Source organism: Gopherus flavomarginatus, chromosome 11 (genome assembly GCF_025201925.1).
Source record: "Gopherus flavomarginatus isolate rGopFla2 chromosome 11, rGopFla2.mat.asm, whole genome shotgun sequence".
NCBI lineage: Eukaryota > Metazoa > Chordata > Testudines > Testudinidae > Gopherus > Gopherus flavomarginatus.
In genome coordinates, this window is record NC_066627.1 from 49029855 (window position 1) to 49046108 (window position 16254).

The 16254-nt window shown below is 57.1% G+C and overlaps 1 protein-coding gene across 5 annotated transcripts in view; it reads right to left on the reverse strand.

Annotated features, from left to right (window-relative positions):
• Positions 1 to 9193: 9193 nt before the first annotated feature.
• SLC2A4RG (SLC2A4 regulator) overlaps positions 9194 to 16254 on the reverse strand; it is a 46217-nt gene continuing 39156 nt past the window's right edge. For 2 of the 5 annotated variants that reach the window (XM_050918308.1, XM_050918307.1), the window contains exons 5-9: positions 16024 to 16124; positions 14693 to 14975; positions 13269 to 13388; positions 11777 to 11889; positions 9194 to 10826 (exon numbers count right to left, since the gene is read on the reverse strand). In XM_050918308.1, coding sequence (XP_050774265.1) covers positions 10715 to 10826; positions 11777 to 11889; positions 13269 to 13388; positions 14693 to 14975; positions 16024 to 16124 — 729 coding nt within the window. In that variant the 3' untranslated portion in view covers positions 9194 to 10714. The remainder of the gene's footprint in view (positions 10827 to 11776; positions 11890 to 13268; positions 13389 to 14692; positions 14976 to 16023; positions 16125 to 16254) is intronic. The other 3 variants (XM_050918309.1, XM_050918311.1, XM_050918310.1) reach the window with 3 other exon arrangements.

The following is a 16254-nucleotide window of genomic DNA, read 5'->3' on the forward strand; positions in this document are numbered from 1 at the left end:
TCACTGCCAGCCCGGGACCTGCCCTGCTCGTGGGGGAGGGAGGGGGAGGCGCTACACTGGGCGAAAAAGCTCGTGTCACCAACTTTCTGCTTGCAGAAAAACCGAACGCTCTTGCCCCACACCTCCCCCCACTCACTCCATCCTCCTCCCCCCCCCCCCACACACTCATTTTCACCAGACTCCGGCAGGTGCGAGCTCGGGGGGGGGGGAATGAGGGGGTGCAGGATGGGGCACTGGGCTCGGCCGAGGGGTTCAGAGTGAAGGAGGGGTGGGCTTTGAGCAGGAGTTTGGGTGTGGGAAGGGGTTGGGGTGCAGGCTCTGGGAGGGGGCTCAGGGCTGGGATCCAGGATAGGGTTTAGGGTGCAGGCACCAGCTGGCATTTACCTCAAGCGGCTCCCAGAAGCAGCCAGTATGTCCCTGCGGCACCTAAGCGCAAGGGTGGCTAGGAGGCTCCATGCGCTGCCCTCGCCCACAGGCACCATCCACGCAGCTCCCATTGGCCATGGTTCCCAGCCAATGGGAGCTGCGGAGCCAGCACTTGGGGTAGGCACAGAGGACAGAGCTTTCCTGGCCACTCCTGCACACAGGGGCCTCAAGGACATACTGGCTGCTTTCAGGAGCTGCAGGGAGCCTGTCTTAGCCCTGCTATGCCACCGATTGGACTTCTAACGGCAAAGTCCGCAGTGCTGACTGGCATCACCAGGGTCCCTTTTTGGCTGGGCGTTCCAATCAAAAACCGGATGCCTGGCAACCCTAGAAGAGGCCACGAGGCTCAAGCCACGTGCGAGGCTTCATCACCTCATGGCTCAGAGTCCCGGCTGCTGGCACCAGGGATGGGCTGAGGCGTGTTCGAGGCGGGGAAGCTGTGTATGTGCCTGATGAGTTAAAGGAGCAATAGGAGGGACTGCTGCTCCCCAGAGCCTCTGACGCTTGCACTGCTGTGCAGGAGGGGAGAAGTCCCTGAGCCTTCTGCCCCACAACCCCTTGAACTCGGGGCCTGTTGGAATGAGCTGTCTGGGGCGGGAGCAAGGGAGAAGTTGGAGGCAGCCTACACCCCTATGTCCCTGGCTGGAATCAGAGTGGCTCCATGTGGTGTGTGCACCAGAGGCCCTATAGTGCTGAGCTAAGAAGGATTCTCCTTTAGCCCACACCGTAGAGGCCTGGCCTAGATGGGCAGGAGAGACCAGGTTCTCCCTCTGTCTCTGTGACCCTATGCGGGGGCCACTGGTTGAGGGGCAGCATGATCTGTGTCCCAGACGGATGTGGACTTGCAGCAGTCTAAGCCAGGCTGCCATTGTCACTCAGCAGGTTAGCACAAGCCTCTCTGGCCTCTAGCTGGGACCCCTGTGCAGACCCCTAACCTGGTATCTGGTGGGGTAGGAGTTCCCTTTGACTAAGTTACATCTGTTGTCACCCTGCACTCCTCCCAGGCCCGCTGCGGGCCGGTGGGCTAGTGCGCTGGGTGGGAGGGAGCAGCGCCCTTTGAGCAGCTGGTCCCACTCAAGGGTGAGCCCCTGGAGAGCTGGCCCACAGCACTGGCTACGCTTCCTTGGCCCCAGTTCCAGTTACACCAGTAGCTAGAAGTACAGACTTTGCCAGGGTTACTTCTCCTTGGTAGCTAGTGCCGTGGTTACAAGCAAGGGCTTGGGGGACCCTGACAGTGGTGGGGATACAAGATGGTTTGAGCCACGAGATAATCCTGGCACTGAGAATTTGACAGCGCCCCAGTGCAGAAGAGGGGGGCCTGTCTACGACCCCATCCTGCCCCAGGTAGAATGTGGCCACAACCCACTGATGTCAGGGCCTGATTAAGACAGAAGGGGGGGGGGTGGCACCGGTAGGAAGTGGCAGGTTATGAAGTGGCCAAGCTCCAGCGGTGTCAGCTAGCAGAGCTCTGCCCAGCCCAGGTGGGATTTGTGACGGACAGAGCTGTGCCAGCACAAGGCCATAGCATAGCCAGAGCTTGCCCAGCAGAGCTGTGCTGGTGGCAGCATATTCCTTGGAGTAAGCTGTGCTGGCCACGTTTTGTTGGTATAAGCTGCATCCACACCAGGAGCACGTGGCCTGGAGAGCTACAGCTTCAGCCATGCAGGCAGAGCGCTCCTCATGACCTGGGCTTGGTTCTCCACCTCGGGGCAGCCAGCTGCAAGCTGAGTTTTCAAACGGAGCAGCTGCGGGGGCCTGGCTGCACCCTTCCAACAGTCAGGTGCAGGCCCCCTACCCCTGCTGGATGGAAGCTCCATCAGGCCAGGGAGCAAGCCCAACTTGTCCCATTCCTGTCCCATTTTACTTGGGACTGCAAGGGGTGACGCTGCTGGAGGCAGCTCTGCGGTAGGGGAGCTGGGACCACCCAATGGGCGGCAAGTACAGTTTACCCGGGAAGCACGAAGTTCAGTGTTTCTCAACCTTGTTGATAGCAGGGATTGGCTTGCTGCCTTCCTACACGGTCAGGGAAATCTCAGGGACCGGCACCGGTCTGCAGCTGGGTCGTGGGGAAACAAAGCACCAGGCCTGGCAAATGCAACAGGCTGGTTCCCCGCACCACATGCCCTCCGGTGGCGGCTCTGTCCAAGAGTTTACTGCTCGGCAAGCTGACGGGCATCACTCCATTGGTGGCAGGGGTAGAGGCCACAGCCCCTAAGCTCCGATCCAGGGAAGTATTTGTGTTCGAGCACACCAGCAGGCACCCGCTCCCATGTTCCATTCCCCACTGGTGAGTACTGGGGATGGGTCACTACACACCCAGCTCCCGTCAGCCCCACTACCCTGCCCTGCGAGCCAGCAGCCAGCGCTGCGGCTCAGCCGCCCCACCCAAACTCTCCCCCTGAGCCGCGCACAAAAGGCAGACAGAGGAATGAATCTGAAAAACACAAATCTTTTATTTCTCGTCTCTGACAAACCCTCCCTTCCAGGGGCCCAGGATTCCCAGCACAAGCGGGACCTGAGCGAAGCACACGTGCGACAAGTAGCATCGGCCCAAATTCCACTTGCAAAATCCTGGAAGAAAATTTGAAAATGGGGCATCCCCTGGTGCGCCCCTCCCTGCATGCTCCTGCCAGGAAAAGCCACAATCTTGGGTCCCAGAGGGCAAGTCTCTGGGCCCGTTTGGTACATTCTAGCCCAGGTCATTCCAAGGCTGGTTCCACTTGTTCCGTTTGTTTTTTATGGCCGTTTAAAAACCACCCTCTCACACCCTGATTTTCCTTTTCAAAGCGCTGTTTGGCTTCCTTACTTTTCCCCGGCCTGGGATCCCCACAGGCTGTTTCGGCTTAGTCTCAGGCTGCCTCGAGTCAGCAACCTGGGCGGGTTTGCGCAGTTGCAGGAGATGGCACGTGGCCTCTTACTGTCTTCCCCACCAAGCCCAGCCTAGTGCATGTCCCTCCGCTCTGGTCCTGACTGACGTGTGCAGGGACTGGGATCCCACAGGAGCCTCACCACTGGTAGGATCGCAGGCTCTGCCTACACCTGCTCGCATCCCTCATCTTTGCTTTCCCTCCAGTCTGAACAGCTCAAATGAGGACTGACTAGGCTGCAGAGCGCCTACAAAGTGCATGATCATGCCTTCCCCTTCGCCAATGGGGCACCGTGGGACCTGGCACGTGGTGCCTCCCCCCCCCTTTGCGATACACTCTGCCATCTTTGGAAGGAAGTGCTGGCTCAGCTAATGCACGGGCCCTGGTGCAGTCTTCCACCGCAGAGCTTCTGCCGGCCAGGGCACTGGGGTTAGTGTGCAATGCAGAGGCTCGGTACCAGTGGACAGGGCAGGCGACAAGGGCTAGAGAAAGGGCTTGTCTGACACCTGTTCCTGCCCAAACTTTGTGGTCTTACCCAGGACCTCAGGTTCCTAAAGGAACCTGTGAGGGCCAGACAAGGGCCAGGAAATCCAAGCAGAGGGACCTCCAGCCCAACCCCGCTTCAGTGCAGCTGCAAAAGGCATCAGTACCTACAAAGACCCCTAGTGCATGAACCTGTCAGTGTCCCACAAGGGGAGAGAAACGTGTAACATCACACACCCCAGGGAAACAAGCTGCATTCATTGGCTGATGACCAGCAGGTTCTCACAGCTCAGAGCTAAATTCACCTCTAGGGAGGGGGGGTGGCTCGAGTCCCCTGACTTGTGGCGGCCTGTACAGAGGGCATGCGGGTGTGCGGAGTGTGGCTAGTATGTAGCACAGCTTTGGTCCACCCAAATATCTGTTGTGTATTCCCTGTTCCTCTGGCATCAATCCTCAAAGAACGTATCTGTTGCATTAGGAGAACACGCGTGCACACAGCTGTCAGGGCACTTGCTGCAATGCTCCCTCCCCTCGCTGCACAAGGCCGGAGGCGACACCTCTGTGAACAGCAGCAGTGAGGCTGGAATTGGTGAAAGGTCCCCGCAGGCCAGGGAGCTGGTGGCCAATCTCTGGGGCCAGGGTGGCACTGCCAGCCAAAGCCCTTCAAAGCACTGAAGGCGCAGAAGCCTCAGTCACTTGCATTTGCCACGGCCAGGTAGGTAGCCCTGGCAGCCCTGTTCTCCCCCAGCATCAAGCTCGTTTGTATCAAGTGCCACCAGAGAAAGGAAAAAGGCCACCAGGATTCCTTGGGCAGCCACTGCAGGGCCCCCACGGCTGCTGAAACAGCAATTCCAGCCAGCTGTGTGTGTCAGCCCAATCCCCCATCGCATCCACAGCCCTGCCAGCAGGGCCCCATCTCCACTTGATACCCATCAGAGGCTGCACAGAAGGAGCCAGGACCCTGCACAGCAAAACACAGAGGGGTTTTCCCACGGGTCAGGGAAGAGACTCCCCTCTGCTTTTCAGAGCATGATCAGTAGCCATGGGATGCCCGCGCTCCCTCCGGCCTGGTCCCACCTGTCCCCTGCAGCCAGTCCCATACTCAGTCCGCCAGCTTTAGGCAACGTTTCTGCCACTTCCCCATAAATACTATTTCGAGCATCCAGTGGACATGCCTGTTGGACCTTTAAAAGACACCAGCCACTGGGGATGTAGGATTGTCTTATCGCTGAGACCCACCATGCACTAGGACTGCAACCCTGCCCGAACCAGCCCGAGGCCCAGACAAGCTCCCCCGCCCCACACCAGGAGAAATCCTTGAGTCTGCAGTGCTGGCACCGGGGCAGTGCTAGGATCTGGGCTGGGGAAGCAGGAACTGAGCCCTGTGGGAGGAGGTCCTGGGAATTTATGGGTAGATCTTACAGCAAAAGGGGATGAACATGCTGAAGAAAGCAGTGACATAGTCATTTAATGCACCAGGCCCACTGGTGTCAGCAGCACTGACCCTGCTGCTTGGGCAGCCCCTTCCCTGGGATTACGCTTCTCCACTTTCCTGTGGCTGCAAGAGGCGCACCCCTCCCCACCCCTCCCCTCCGTGCCTGGGGAAAATCACAGTGCAAATTCGCTTTCTTAATAAAAGTGAGTTGTGTGCTAGTGAGCAGGGCCAGCCCCAGGCCCCAAACTCCCTGATTTACCCTCAGAATTGGCACACCACAGGCAGGGCTTGGGTCCCAAGCCACTGGCCAGCCCTCCAAGGGAGACTTCTGGTGACTACAGACCAGCGCCAGCTCTGAACCTATGCCCCTGGCCGTGGACAAGTGGTAGTGCTAGCAGGGCCTTACTACACCATGCAGTGTTCTACCTTGAAAGAAACCTGGGGCACATGACCCTCCAGCCTCCCCCGGGGGCTCCCCCAGAGAAGGCAGGTTCTGCTGGATCCAGTAGCTCTGAGTGGCTGGGAAGCTCAGGAACGGTGCAGCAACGGGCAAATATGGATCCACAGAGCTTGAGAGGGAGGGAAAAAGCCCAGACCACCAGAGCTCAGAATGATTCGTCCTGGAGTGCGGGCAGGTGAGCTCCGCTCTATAGAACCGTGCTGGGATACTACCCCATTGGCTGCTCCGCTGCCTTGCTGCCTGGGGCCCTCTGCACCAAGCCCCACGTCACCTTGCTCTGAGTACAAGCACCGGAGCTGGCCAAGGTGGCACCTGGGCAGGGGTTCCAGCTGGGGATAAATTAGGGGAAGGTTTGACCCTGCTGAATTCTCAGGTCTTTGGAAGTGGCAGGAGATTCCTATGATCCCACCAGATCAGCTGAGAAACAGAGCAGGAACCAGCTGGATCTAGGGTTTGCATCCCAACCCCTCTCCCCTGGGAGGATTCAGCATAGGCCCATGGCTAGTCAGAGCGCCCCCCAAGAAAGCCACCATTATGCTATTGCTCAGCCATCCTGAGCCAGTGGTCTGGAGACCTGAGTCAGGAGATCAAGAATGATCAGATAAAGCTCCCATGAGTGGAGCCTGAAAAGAACCAAGGACAGCACCAGCCTAGCAACCATGAGGGAGTTGCAGCATTAAAGTCCCTCCAGCCATCTTGGGGAATTCTTCAGGGGCAGTAAAAGATGGCGGCAATCTGGAAATTGGTGTCCCAGGACTCTGCTTTCCCAGCCCTCCCCTCAGACTTGCACAGCAGAACCGGCAAAACTTCCAACCAAGTTTTCGGTGATGTTTCTCAACAATGGGAAAATGCCACTGAACGGTCAGAGAACCATTAAAATGCTTTAAAAAATTCTCAGTATTTTTACTTAAAAATAACTCCCCCACCCCCCGTTTGATCACATGGGTAGCTGTAGCATCATCAGGCTAGAATCCCCCCAGTTCACCCCTGCCCCCAAAACATACACAGTCACCCCTCCACCCCCACACCGACAGCAGGCCAGGAATCATTGGGCTAGGAATCCCCACACCACAACCCTCCCACCATTTTCTTCCTGTGCTTAGCACCAATCAGAGCTCTATTAATGGCTGGTTTTTGTTTTAAACACACCCAAAAAGGGCAGGTTTGTGTAGGTGATTGCTACACCCCAAATCCATGCAGGATGGAAACTGGGACACGGCGTTCCTCCATGGAGTCAGGCTTGGGGTCACTTCTCAGCCAGACACGAGACTAACACTCCTGACCTATGGCTCTGTACCTCTCACATTCAGGAGCTCCCCCCACCCATGAGCATTCACACCACTACAGACCCAACTCAGGACTCCCTTTCCCCCACCTTAGTTACAAACACACACTGACCTGCCACGCTCCTAGCCAAGTCTCCCAGCACCCAGACACCCACCTGTGAATTAAGCCTCCTGTTGTCCCCTGGAGGTAGCCAGCATTATCCTTGTTTTACACAGGGGTGAGGTGCACTGGATCCTGCTCCCACTGACACAGATGCAAGAAGATCAAGCCCCACGTTAATTGCCCAAAGCCATGCAGCAAGTCCGTGGGTGTGGCAGAAAAACAACCTGGACCGGTGTGTCCCATCAGATCATCCTCCCTGGTTACGAAACGCCCAGTACCAGCCCGGCACTACACTAGGCCAAGCTCTCGCCTCCCTGGAAACAATCAACCTGCTGACGCAGGTGGGACACGTAAACTTCCGCCTGTCCCTATGAAAATCCTGGAGATAGGAAGCACTCGCGAGGGGCCAGCGCTGCTGCGTGGGGCTCAGCCCTGCAGCCCAGTTCTCACCACGGGTGACCTGCCCCACCCGTGAATGGAACGCTGCAGGTTTCCAGGGCCGGACCCAGTGCAAGCAGGAGCAGCCCTGCTGCGACAAGCAATGTTGCAACAGAGGGAGAGCGGCGTTAAAGGAGGCTGGACCCTGCCCAAGAAGGGCCTTGAAATGCTCAAGATCACTTTCCCCTTTGGCTTTTTAAGCCGGGTGCCAGCGCAGAGCAGGACCTGCTTTAGGCCGCTGCCAGCAGAACAACAAAATAGCAGCGACACAAGGCAGTGACCTAAGCACCAGACTGGGAGCTGGGAAGGGCAGAGCTTCTCACACTGACTCCTGTGGCTTTGGGCAAATCCCTGGAGCTCACTGCCTCAGTTTCCCCATCTTAATTATTGCTGCTGGGAGATTAATCGCTGTCTGGCGCGAAGTGTAGAGTCACTGAACTATTTCCAGATATCTTTCCCCTGGGGATTTCTGCAGGTAGCCTATGGCCAGGGCAACCTCCACATACACGCTGTCTCTCCTCCAGAGCCACCCTCTACACACACTGTAACCAGGGGGCGGGAAGGGGAGAGCAAACGTTTTTGAAAATTGCACAAAGTTCCCACATTTAATCGGTCAATTATTCACCCCCAGCCTAGCACCAAGGGCTAGTGACGACGATCAACTTACAAGCAGAAGGGAGGGGGGACAGATGGAGACAGCCCATTACGAAAATTATTCAAAGCCTAGAGAGGTCAGGGGCCCAACAGGAGCTACCTTAAGAGGGGCCTGGGTTTTCAGTGCTGAAAATCAGGGCCCAGGAAGGCAGCTCCGGTGAGTTGCCCAGAAATCGCGGGTTACTCTCAAAAGCCTTGTCCTTGCGATTATCACTCCGCCAGCTCTGGTCACAGCCCAAGCGCATGGCTGCAGGAAGAGAAGCGGAAAACCTGCCGCTCCGGGCTGCGCTACAAGTCTCTGCTGGTGCACAAGTTTAAGCAAGAGTGGCCCTTTGGACACCCCCCAAGTCCCACCTATATTGTGGGCATAAGTGGGATTTCAGTGGTCTCCTTAGTACCACTTAACATACTTAAATTAGACACCTGCCTAAGCACCCTGCCGAAGACCATAGCTCTGGAGTATTCCCCCAGCAGAGACCGTCCTGCTTAGGCACAAAAAGCAGCAGAGGAGTATTCATTATACATTCATCATAGGGAGCTTTCTCTGTTCAAATCCACCTTAGCCGGGCCACTTGGTGCACAGACAATTGGTTTTGTTTACAAAAAAACCAACAACAACACACATAGAATTGAGCCAGGCTCCAAATACTGAAAAAACAATCTTACAAAATACGGCTTCGTAAACACACGCATACACAGAGACTCTCGTCTTTGCATCCAGCAAATTAATTTTTTGGGGATTATCTCAGACATTAACGACCAAGGCAAATTCCAGTGGACGTTGTCTGGGTTGTTGCACTCAAGACTGCAGGGCAAACAAACAAAAAAAATGCATGAAGGGAAAACTACATTTCCCAGCAACCAGTGCTGCTTGCTTATAAACAGGGTGTCCAAAGGGGGTAGGGGGGTGATGGGAGAGAGAAAGGATTCTGGGAAATATAGTCCCTACAGAAACAAATCTAGAGACATGCTTTTGGAAAGCAAGATGATGAGGGTTTTCTCACTCTCTCTCTCGTGCCCTGGGAGGGAATATTTAAAATACAACCTTTAATATATTTTATTAAAAAAACACACACACAAAGAAAAGAATAAAGAAAACTCTTTGTGCAGTTTGGCTTAGTGCAAATGGGCGCGTTGACGCAGGCACTTCCGGGCGCTCTCGTTGCCACGGGAGCAGATTTTTTTTTCCTTTATAAAAAAAACAAAAAAAAACTTTAATACCTCATCCTGGGTGGACACAAGTCCCCCGTCTCTGCACTCGGGGATCTGGACTCCGCACGCAGAGGGGGGACAGAACAGGTGTGGCTAGGGGAGGGGCAGGTAGTGAGCCACATTTTCCACGCGGAAAAGGACGGTGAACAGAGGCCGCTTTTCCCAGACACAGCTTATTCGTAGGCATAGTTACTCCCACCGCCGCTTCCCCCCCACCCCGTGTCCATTCTGGACACAGAGCTCAAAGATCTGACCATACAAGTGTCTTCAAATGGTTGAGGATCTGTTGCTGTGTCCATCTCACATCCTCGCCCTCCCGCCCTCCCCCCAATCGAGAATTCCCTGCAGTAGTGGGGGAGATAACACACAGCACCGTCCCCCCTTCCCCCAGGGACGCTGGGTGTTTTAGCCCACCAGAGTCAGGACTCAAATCAGACATGGCACCTTAAAACCAAGAGAGAAAAAAGAAGGGTAGAAAACTGCTGCTCGGAACCTCGTCACATCCCAGCGGGCTGCAGCGGGAGGTCGAGCTGGGTCCTTTTCTTGGTCTAAAGTCCATTTCGGTGGTGAACTGTGGTCGGGGAGATTCCAAAGCAAAAACCAAGAGGGAAAGGAGCTCTGGGCTTCCTGTGCGCGCACAGTACCAGGTCCACTCCCCTCCTTTCCCACGGCGTGATACGGAGCTGGCAGCTGATACTGGCCTCCCACCGCCGGATCCCAGCGCACAGACTTCCCTGGCTCGGCCAGATCCCTGAAGGCAGTCAGACGGCGGGAGGAACGTAGTGAAGGAAGAGAAAATAGCTTATTTCCAAAAGACAGTGATCAGAAAAGCTCCGTGCGTACATGTGCATAAATGTAAAGCTTCCAAGAGACAAGAGCACGACGCTGGCAGGGAGGAGACAGGACAAGGCTCCGCAAAAAACCACAAATATAGTGCCAGACAAATGGCTCTCAGGGGCCCAATCCCGGAGGGAACCTGATGTAAGATGGCGTCGGGAGCCGTGTCGCACCAACGGGGTGGAGGCGAGAAATGAGTTTTTCCTTTTCAAGGACAGCCCCTTCCTTTCACCCCTCCCCCCCACGCCTAGAATCGCCGCTCTACAATTCCTCTGAGCAATTGCAGGCCAAGGGGCTCCTTTTTCCTGAGTCCAGGGCAGTTTCCGGCTAGCCACAGCTGAGTCCCTGGGGGCCAGGAGGTGGGGTCGGGGCTCTAAGGCACCTGAAGTGCAAAACGTGCAAGAAGGAAGCGTTGACACTGATGCTGACTTTCCAGAGCTCGGAGGTTCCAATGGAGCCAGAGGGGCCTGGGGGCTCGGGCAGCAGGGCCAGGCGCGGGGCGGTGGGGGGCGCTCAGTCGACGAACCTCTGACAAGCTTTCTTCCACCGGCAGGCTGTGCACCACATGTCCCGGTTCTCCATCCCGTACACCTTGCGGCACTTCTTGGCCTCGCCGCGGGGCTTCCTAGGAGAGAAGAGCAGACAGGACCGTCAAAGCGGGGCTCCGCCTCGGAGAAGGGAGCGCAAGCAACACCCTCAGTGCAGGAGACAAGGCCCAGCAGGGACAGAGGCCAATGTACTCCCGGGGCGCTGCTATCCCCTGAGCCAACGGAGCCAAGCCCTCTAGCCGGGAGCGGCGTCACCAGGGTCTTGGTGACCCGACGGGGAAGGACCGAATGTGGAGCGTTAGCACGAGCCCACTGGCTCCCAGCACAGGGAGCTCCTACATCTCTAGAAGCATTTAACTGGCATGGTCCTGCCCTGCCGCGAGGTTCCCCTCCCGCCCCAGGCTTCCCCCAGTTGTGCAGTGGGTGAAAGGGGCGGGGGCAGGGGCGAGGCCGGAACACGGTTAGCCACCAAGCTTCAGAACGTGATATCTGTTCAGTGGGGTGAGCAGGCTCTGCAAGGCCTCGCCAAGCTGGTGGCTCGTCCTCACATGCCCCATCTCCCCTGTCCCAGACGCCTTCCCCTAGCACGCTCACAGCACAAGCTGCACGTTAACCTGGTGTCACAATCTCTTGAGCTGCTGGAGCAGCGCTGGGTCGCCTCCCTGGGCAGCACCTAGCTACACTCCAGACACAGGTCCCTGCACCGGGGCCTCCCTCCCCTCCAGGCCTCCTAAGACAAGGCGACTACTGGAGCTGGGGAGGGATCTGGCTCCCAGAGCAGTCCCAGGTGGCCTTTTCTCTCCAGCTGTCTATGGGGCATGGATGAGATTAAATGTTCACACACCTGAAGTGCCCAGCTGCCCCTGAGCTCGGCTTCTTCTCAGGCTGGCAGCAGGGCTGGGGGGGATGGCTTAGGTGTCTATGCATCAGGGACAACTTCTCCCTAAAGCCCCAGGTTCCAGCTCCAGGAGGATCAGGTCGGGCTGTGATCCAGCAGGAATGGGCGGTTAGCACTGCCCCAACTTACCTGGTGCCTGCGGCTGGCTTTGGCACAGAGGGGGGCGCCGCGGTGACGGTCGGGTGAGGGATCTGTGGCCGCTTCTCTCCCACGCCGACGGGGCGGAGCGCAGTCAGGCAGCCCTGGGGACGACACAGCCCACGGTGAGACCCTCCTCTCATAGTCAGCACGCATAGGTCTGGCAGCCGCGACCCCACTGGGGCAGAGTGAGCATGGGGGCGAGAGCAGACAGGTCACTGCCGGGCAGCAGCACAGACCTGCACCCACTGGGATCTGCCCTCTGGAGACACTTGCCAATGGGAGGGCAAGGAGCCTTCGGCCCATGGTCCCCACACTCAGACCTGGGAGCCAAGATCTGGGTGGCAGGCACCAGAACGCACCCTATGCCCTTCCGCCTGGCACGGCCGAGGAGGCCTCACAGAGCCAGTGATTGTCCATCCATTTCAGCCTATGGCTGATGCCGCAGCTCCCTTGATTCCGCAGGTCTCGCAACCCACACGTGTCCTGCCAAGCGGAAACCTCAGCTGAAGAGGATGGGAATGGAAAGCCAGAGCCACAGAAGTGTTAATGCTTGGGGTGAGGGCGGGGGAACCTGGCTCTGCCCCCAGGGTCAGGAAAAGAAGACCGGTTCCCTTCTTGTGGTTAGGAGAAAATCGCCTCCACCCGTTTCATGGCCTAGTGGTTAGAGCAGGGCCCTAGTTCTGCCACAGACTGTGCGAGCGTGTGCAACTCATGGCACCTCTGTGCCTCAGTTTCCCCATATGTAAAAGGAAAACACCACCCGACCTCACACAGGGCGCAGGCAGTTTAGCACGCGTGTGTGAAGTGTGCTGCAGTCCCTAGGCAGGAGGCACCAGGTGAGCCCAAACATTGTAACCAAAGATCCAGGAATACAGGGAACTTTTCTACCGAGGACCATTTCACAGCCCAAAGTTTTCCACTTTTCACACCACACCCTGCAAGGCAGAAGCTGTAGCGTGGAAGCCGAGTCTTGCTGGCTGAATGCAGCATTCTGCAGTCTCTGCTCTAGAATACGATGGTTCTAAATGCAACTGGGTCCCAATTTCATGCAAAACCAGCCCAGGTTCAAGCCAAAAACACCCTGTCAAAGGCCACAGGCTTGTCGTGAAACAGGACTTGTTTGCAAAACGGAGACAAGATAGATGCAAACCCCTGCAGCGCACGACATTCCAGATCAGACACCCGCCTGCATGACACATGCACTTCCACTGCATGTCTGCCGAATTCTAGCCAGGAAATTGCTCTGTGCCTCCCTCCTTTGCCTCTGATGGACTTGGAGCATCCCTCCTTTCAGAGAGCGTGTCATGCTTGGCAGCTCTGACGCAGGGACCCATAGGCAGGACAGGCTTGGGGAATGACCTGTGCTATTTTAGTGCAGCCGCATGTCCCATTAAGGTAACGGTACGGGCCATTCTAGGAATCCGGCTGCCTCTCTCCTGCCAGCCAAAACAGCGGGTGGGGGGACTGTCTGGTTACTCACCGGGGACCCTTTAAAAACAACTGGTGACTGTGGCGCTGGGGGTGGCTGCCAGGAGATGCTGAAGCCCATCCCGCCAGGCAGTGTTTTCGAAGCAGCTGAGATGCTGACGGGAGCCATCGCCTGAAAGCCACAAACGTAACCAGGAGAGGATGAGACACATCTGGGCATGTGGCTGGGGGGGCGGCGAGGAGAGCTGGGAAGGGAGCTGGCCCCCGTCGCCCCAAAGGCGACAAGCAGCGGGTCAGTGGCGCAAAACCTGGCAAGACCTCCCAGGCATGGGGCTCAGCTCCGGCTAACCCAGCCCTGTGCCCACACTGCCCAGAGGGGGCAGAGCTCTGGACAGGCCTGACAGACAGCGTCAGTGCTGAGAAATGTCACAGCCATCCGAACAAGGGCCCCCACCTGCCCATCTGGCAGGCGGGTTCTGCCCAGCTGGGCAGGGCCACCACTTCATCCGAACGCTCCAGCGAACGGGGGTAGGGGGTGGGCAGGAGAGATGAGCAGAGGGAGTCCAAGTCCAGCACGGTTTGGGCATTAAAAACACTCTCAGAACCTTCCTGCCATGGGATGTTTCGGCTCCCAGGTCTGTGTGGGACTCAGGGGCTGCCCGTTCACTCCAGTGTCCTGCCTCCCACTAGCCCATGCCACACACTTGAGAGCCCCCCAAATACCACCCAGGGTGGGCAAGGAGGGACCATCCCCAAAGCTCAGCTGCTGAGCAATTTCTGCCCCAAACATGAGGCGCGATAGGCCTTGATCATTTCTACCCTGCAACTGCAGCTGCTGCTTTTGTCTTCCCTGAAACTTCCCAGATCTTCAGTCAGCCTCAAGCTGGACTCTGACTTCACCCATGTTTCCACACGTGCCCCTGGCTGCACCTGCAAAAGCATCCAGGCCCCCACCTGGTGCATCCAGATCAGACAGCCGGGCTCCAACCTCCTGACACACACACACAAAACTGGAGCAAACACGCTTCTGGGAGCACTGCCAGTCATGCGAGCAAAGATCAGAGGCTAGACTGAGCCTTTGTCCACCAAGGCAAACCTGCCTCCTGTGGCAATGAGTTCCACAGGCTCACTGCAGCACCCTGCGTAACACAAGCTTTTCCCTCCCAAAATGGAGACATGGTGGGGGCCATGCTCCAGAGGCACCTCCTATACCCCAGCCACTGCCTCCTTCCACAAGAACCATCTGGGAGCCTGGTTTGAAAATGTTTGCTGCGCAGTCTCAGGCTGCAGCATGGCCAGTGCAGGGAAGCTGCACCCTATTCTAGGGACACTTGGCAGGGCCGACGCAGGAGACGTCAATGGATTCACCCTGGGCTGAGCCCAGGATGGTTTCAGCTCAGGGACCGAGGGGCCCACACGTCCCAGCATGCATTACTCCACCACCTGTGTCCCTCTTCCCCACCAATGCGGTCTCACCTGCTTTTCCACATGGCCCACCTGATAGGCGTGGTCCGTGTGGACATGGCACAGGTTTGTTGGAGCTGAATGACTCAGAGGAGACTCTACAGAGTCCTCAGGCTTCACCAGCACCGGCGGGGTTCGCTGCACCTCCACGACGGGGAAGGCCGGAGGCACTGAAGAGGTGGGCGAGACGGGGGTCAGGCTGGACAGCCCATCTGTCAGGGAGTCCACGTTGACGTCCAGCTCCGTATAGTAAAAGTCTTCCTCACCGTCGCTCTGATCCAGATCGGCTTTCCGGCTGCACAGGGAAAGCAGAGTCAGGCGCTGGAGGCATTTCCAGCCCTGACCCAGCCATGGGGGCAAGGCCAAGAGGTCTGCCTATCTCCTGGGAGCATCCCACATGCAGTTGTGCTGAGTGATCACAGACCTAGAGGGGTCTGCTGCTGTCCACTAGCCAGGCATTGTGAGAGACAGCCCAGGGGGCACAGCGGTCCCAGGCTGCACCAGGGGATCCTGTCACAGCGGCGCAGTGAGCAGGGTGCAAAACGCAGCTTGTTGTACTGCGCAAGATTTGCACTTCATACACTGGCGTAAAGATTTTAAGAGAGGCTTTAAGTGTGGTGGCTAAGGACAGTCAGGAGGAGGCTACCGGTTTGTTATTTTTTGTTTGCTTATTTCGGGAAAGGGAAATGAGGATGGAAAACGAGTGCAAGCAGTGAAGCTATTGCAATGTTGGAGCTTTTTAGACTGCAGGCTGCAGAAAAAGAACGAGAACACCAGAGAATCTGGGTACTAAAGAAACTGGCCATGGAGGAGAAGGAAAGAGCAAAGAGAGAAAACACAAACTGGACCTGCTAGAGAAGCAGAACCAGAAACCACCGACCCCAATCGTTCCCATCACTCCAAACACCCACAATTGAGACCACCTTTGGCCTTCGTACAACAAGGACCCTGCTCGCTGCGGCACACCTATCCTATCCAACAATGCTGGAATGCCAGAGGGATTCCACGCCCAGCTCACCCCACTGATACAGGCCGGGAGGGGATCACTCAGTGATCTCTCGGGCTGATTAAGGGAAGGGATGGAGCGGATGGACTCCAAGACAGGAGGCTACAATGCAAGGCTTCCTGAATGGCAGACGTGAAGGCAGGAGGGGGGGAGGCGAGGAAAGGAGAAGTAACCTGGAAGCAACCAAATATGGATGCAAGAGACGTGAGGGAAAAAATCGGGGGAGGAACTTTGGCAGAGCCTGCCATGCCCATAGGACATAATTCCTTCCTTCCCGGCCCTCGTCCTGCTGGTACCGCCCGGAGCACTGCAGGACCCAGCGCACTCTCACACCTACCCAAGGTGGACGGTTCGGATGTGCTTCTGCATCCCCGAGGAGCTGCTCAGAACCTTGCCACAGCTTTTCCACAAGCACTTGAACATCACCTTAGTGGAGTTCTTGGGGAGGAGAGGGAGAAAGACGATGAATGAGGACCACAGCTCCCACTTGGCCCCAGGCAGCCCCGCTCCCCGGGGCTCAGACCCCCACCTGGAAAGGGGGCCAAGGCTCTTACTCCCACAGGCTGGG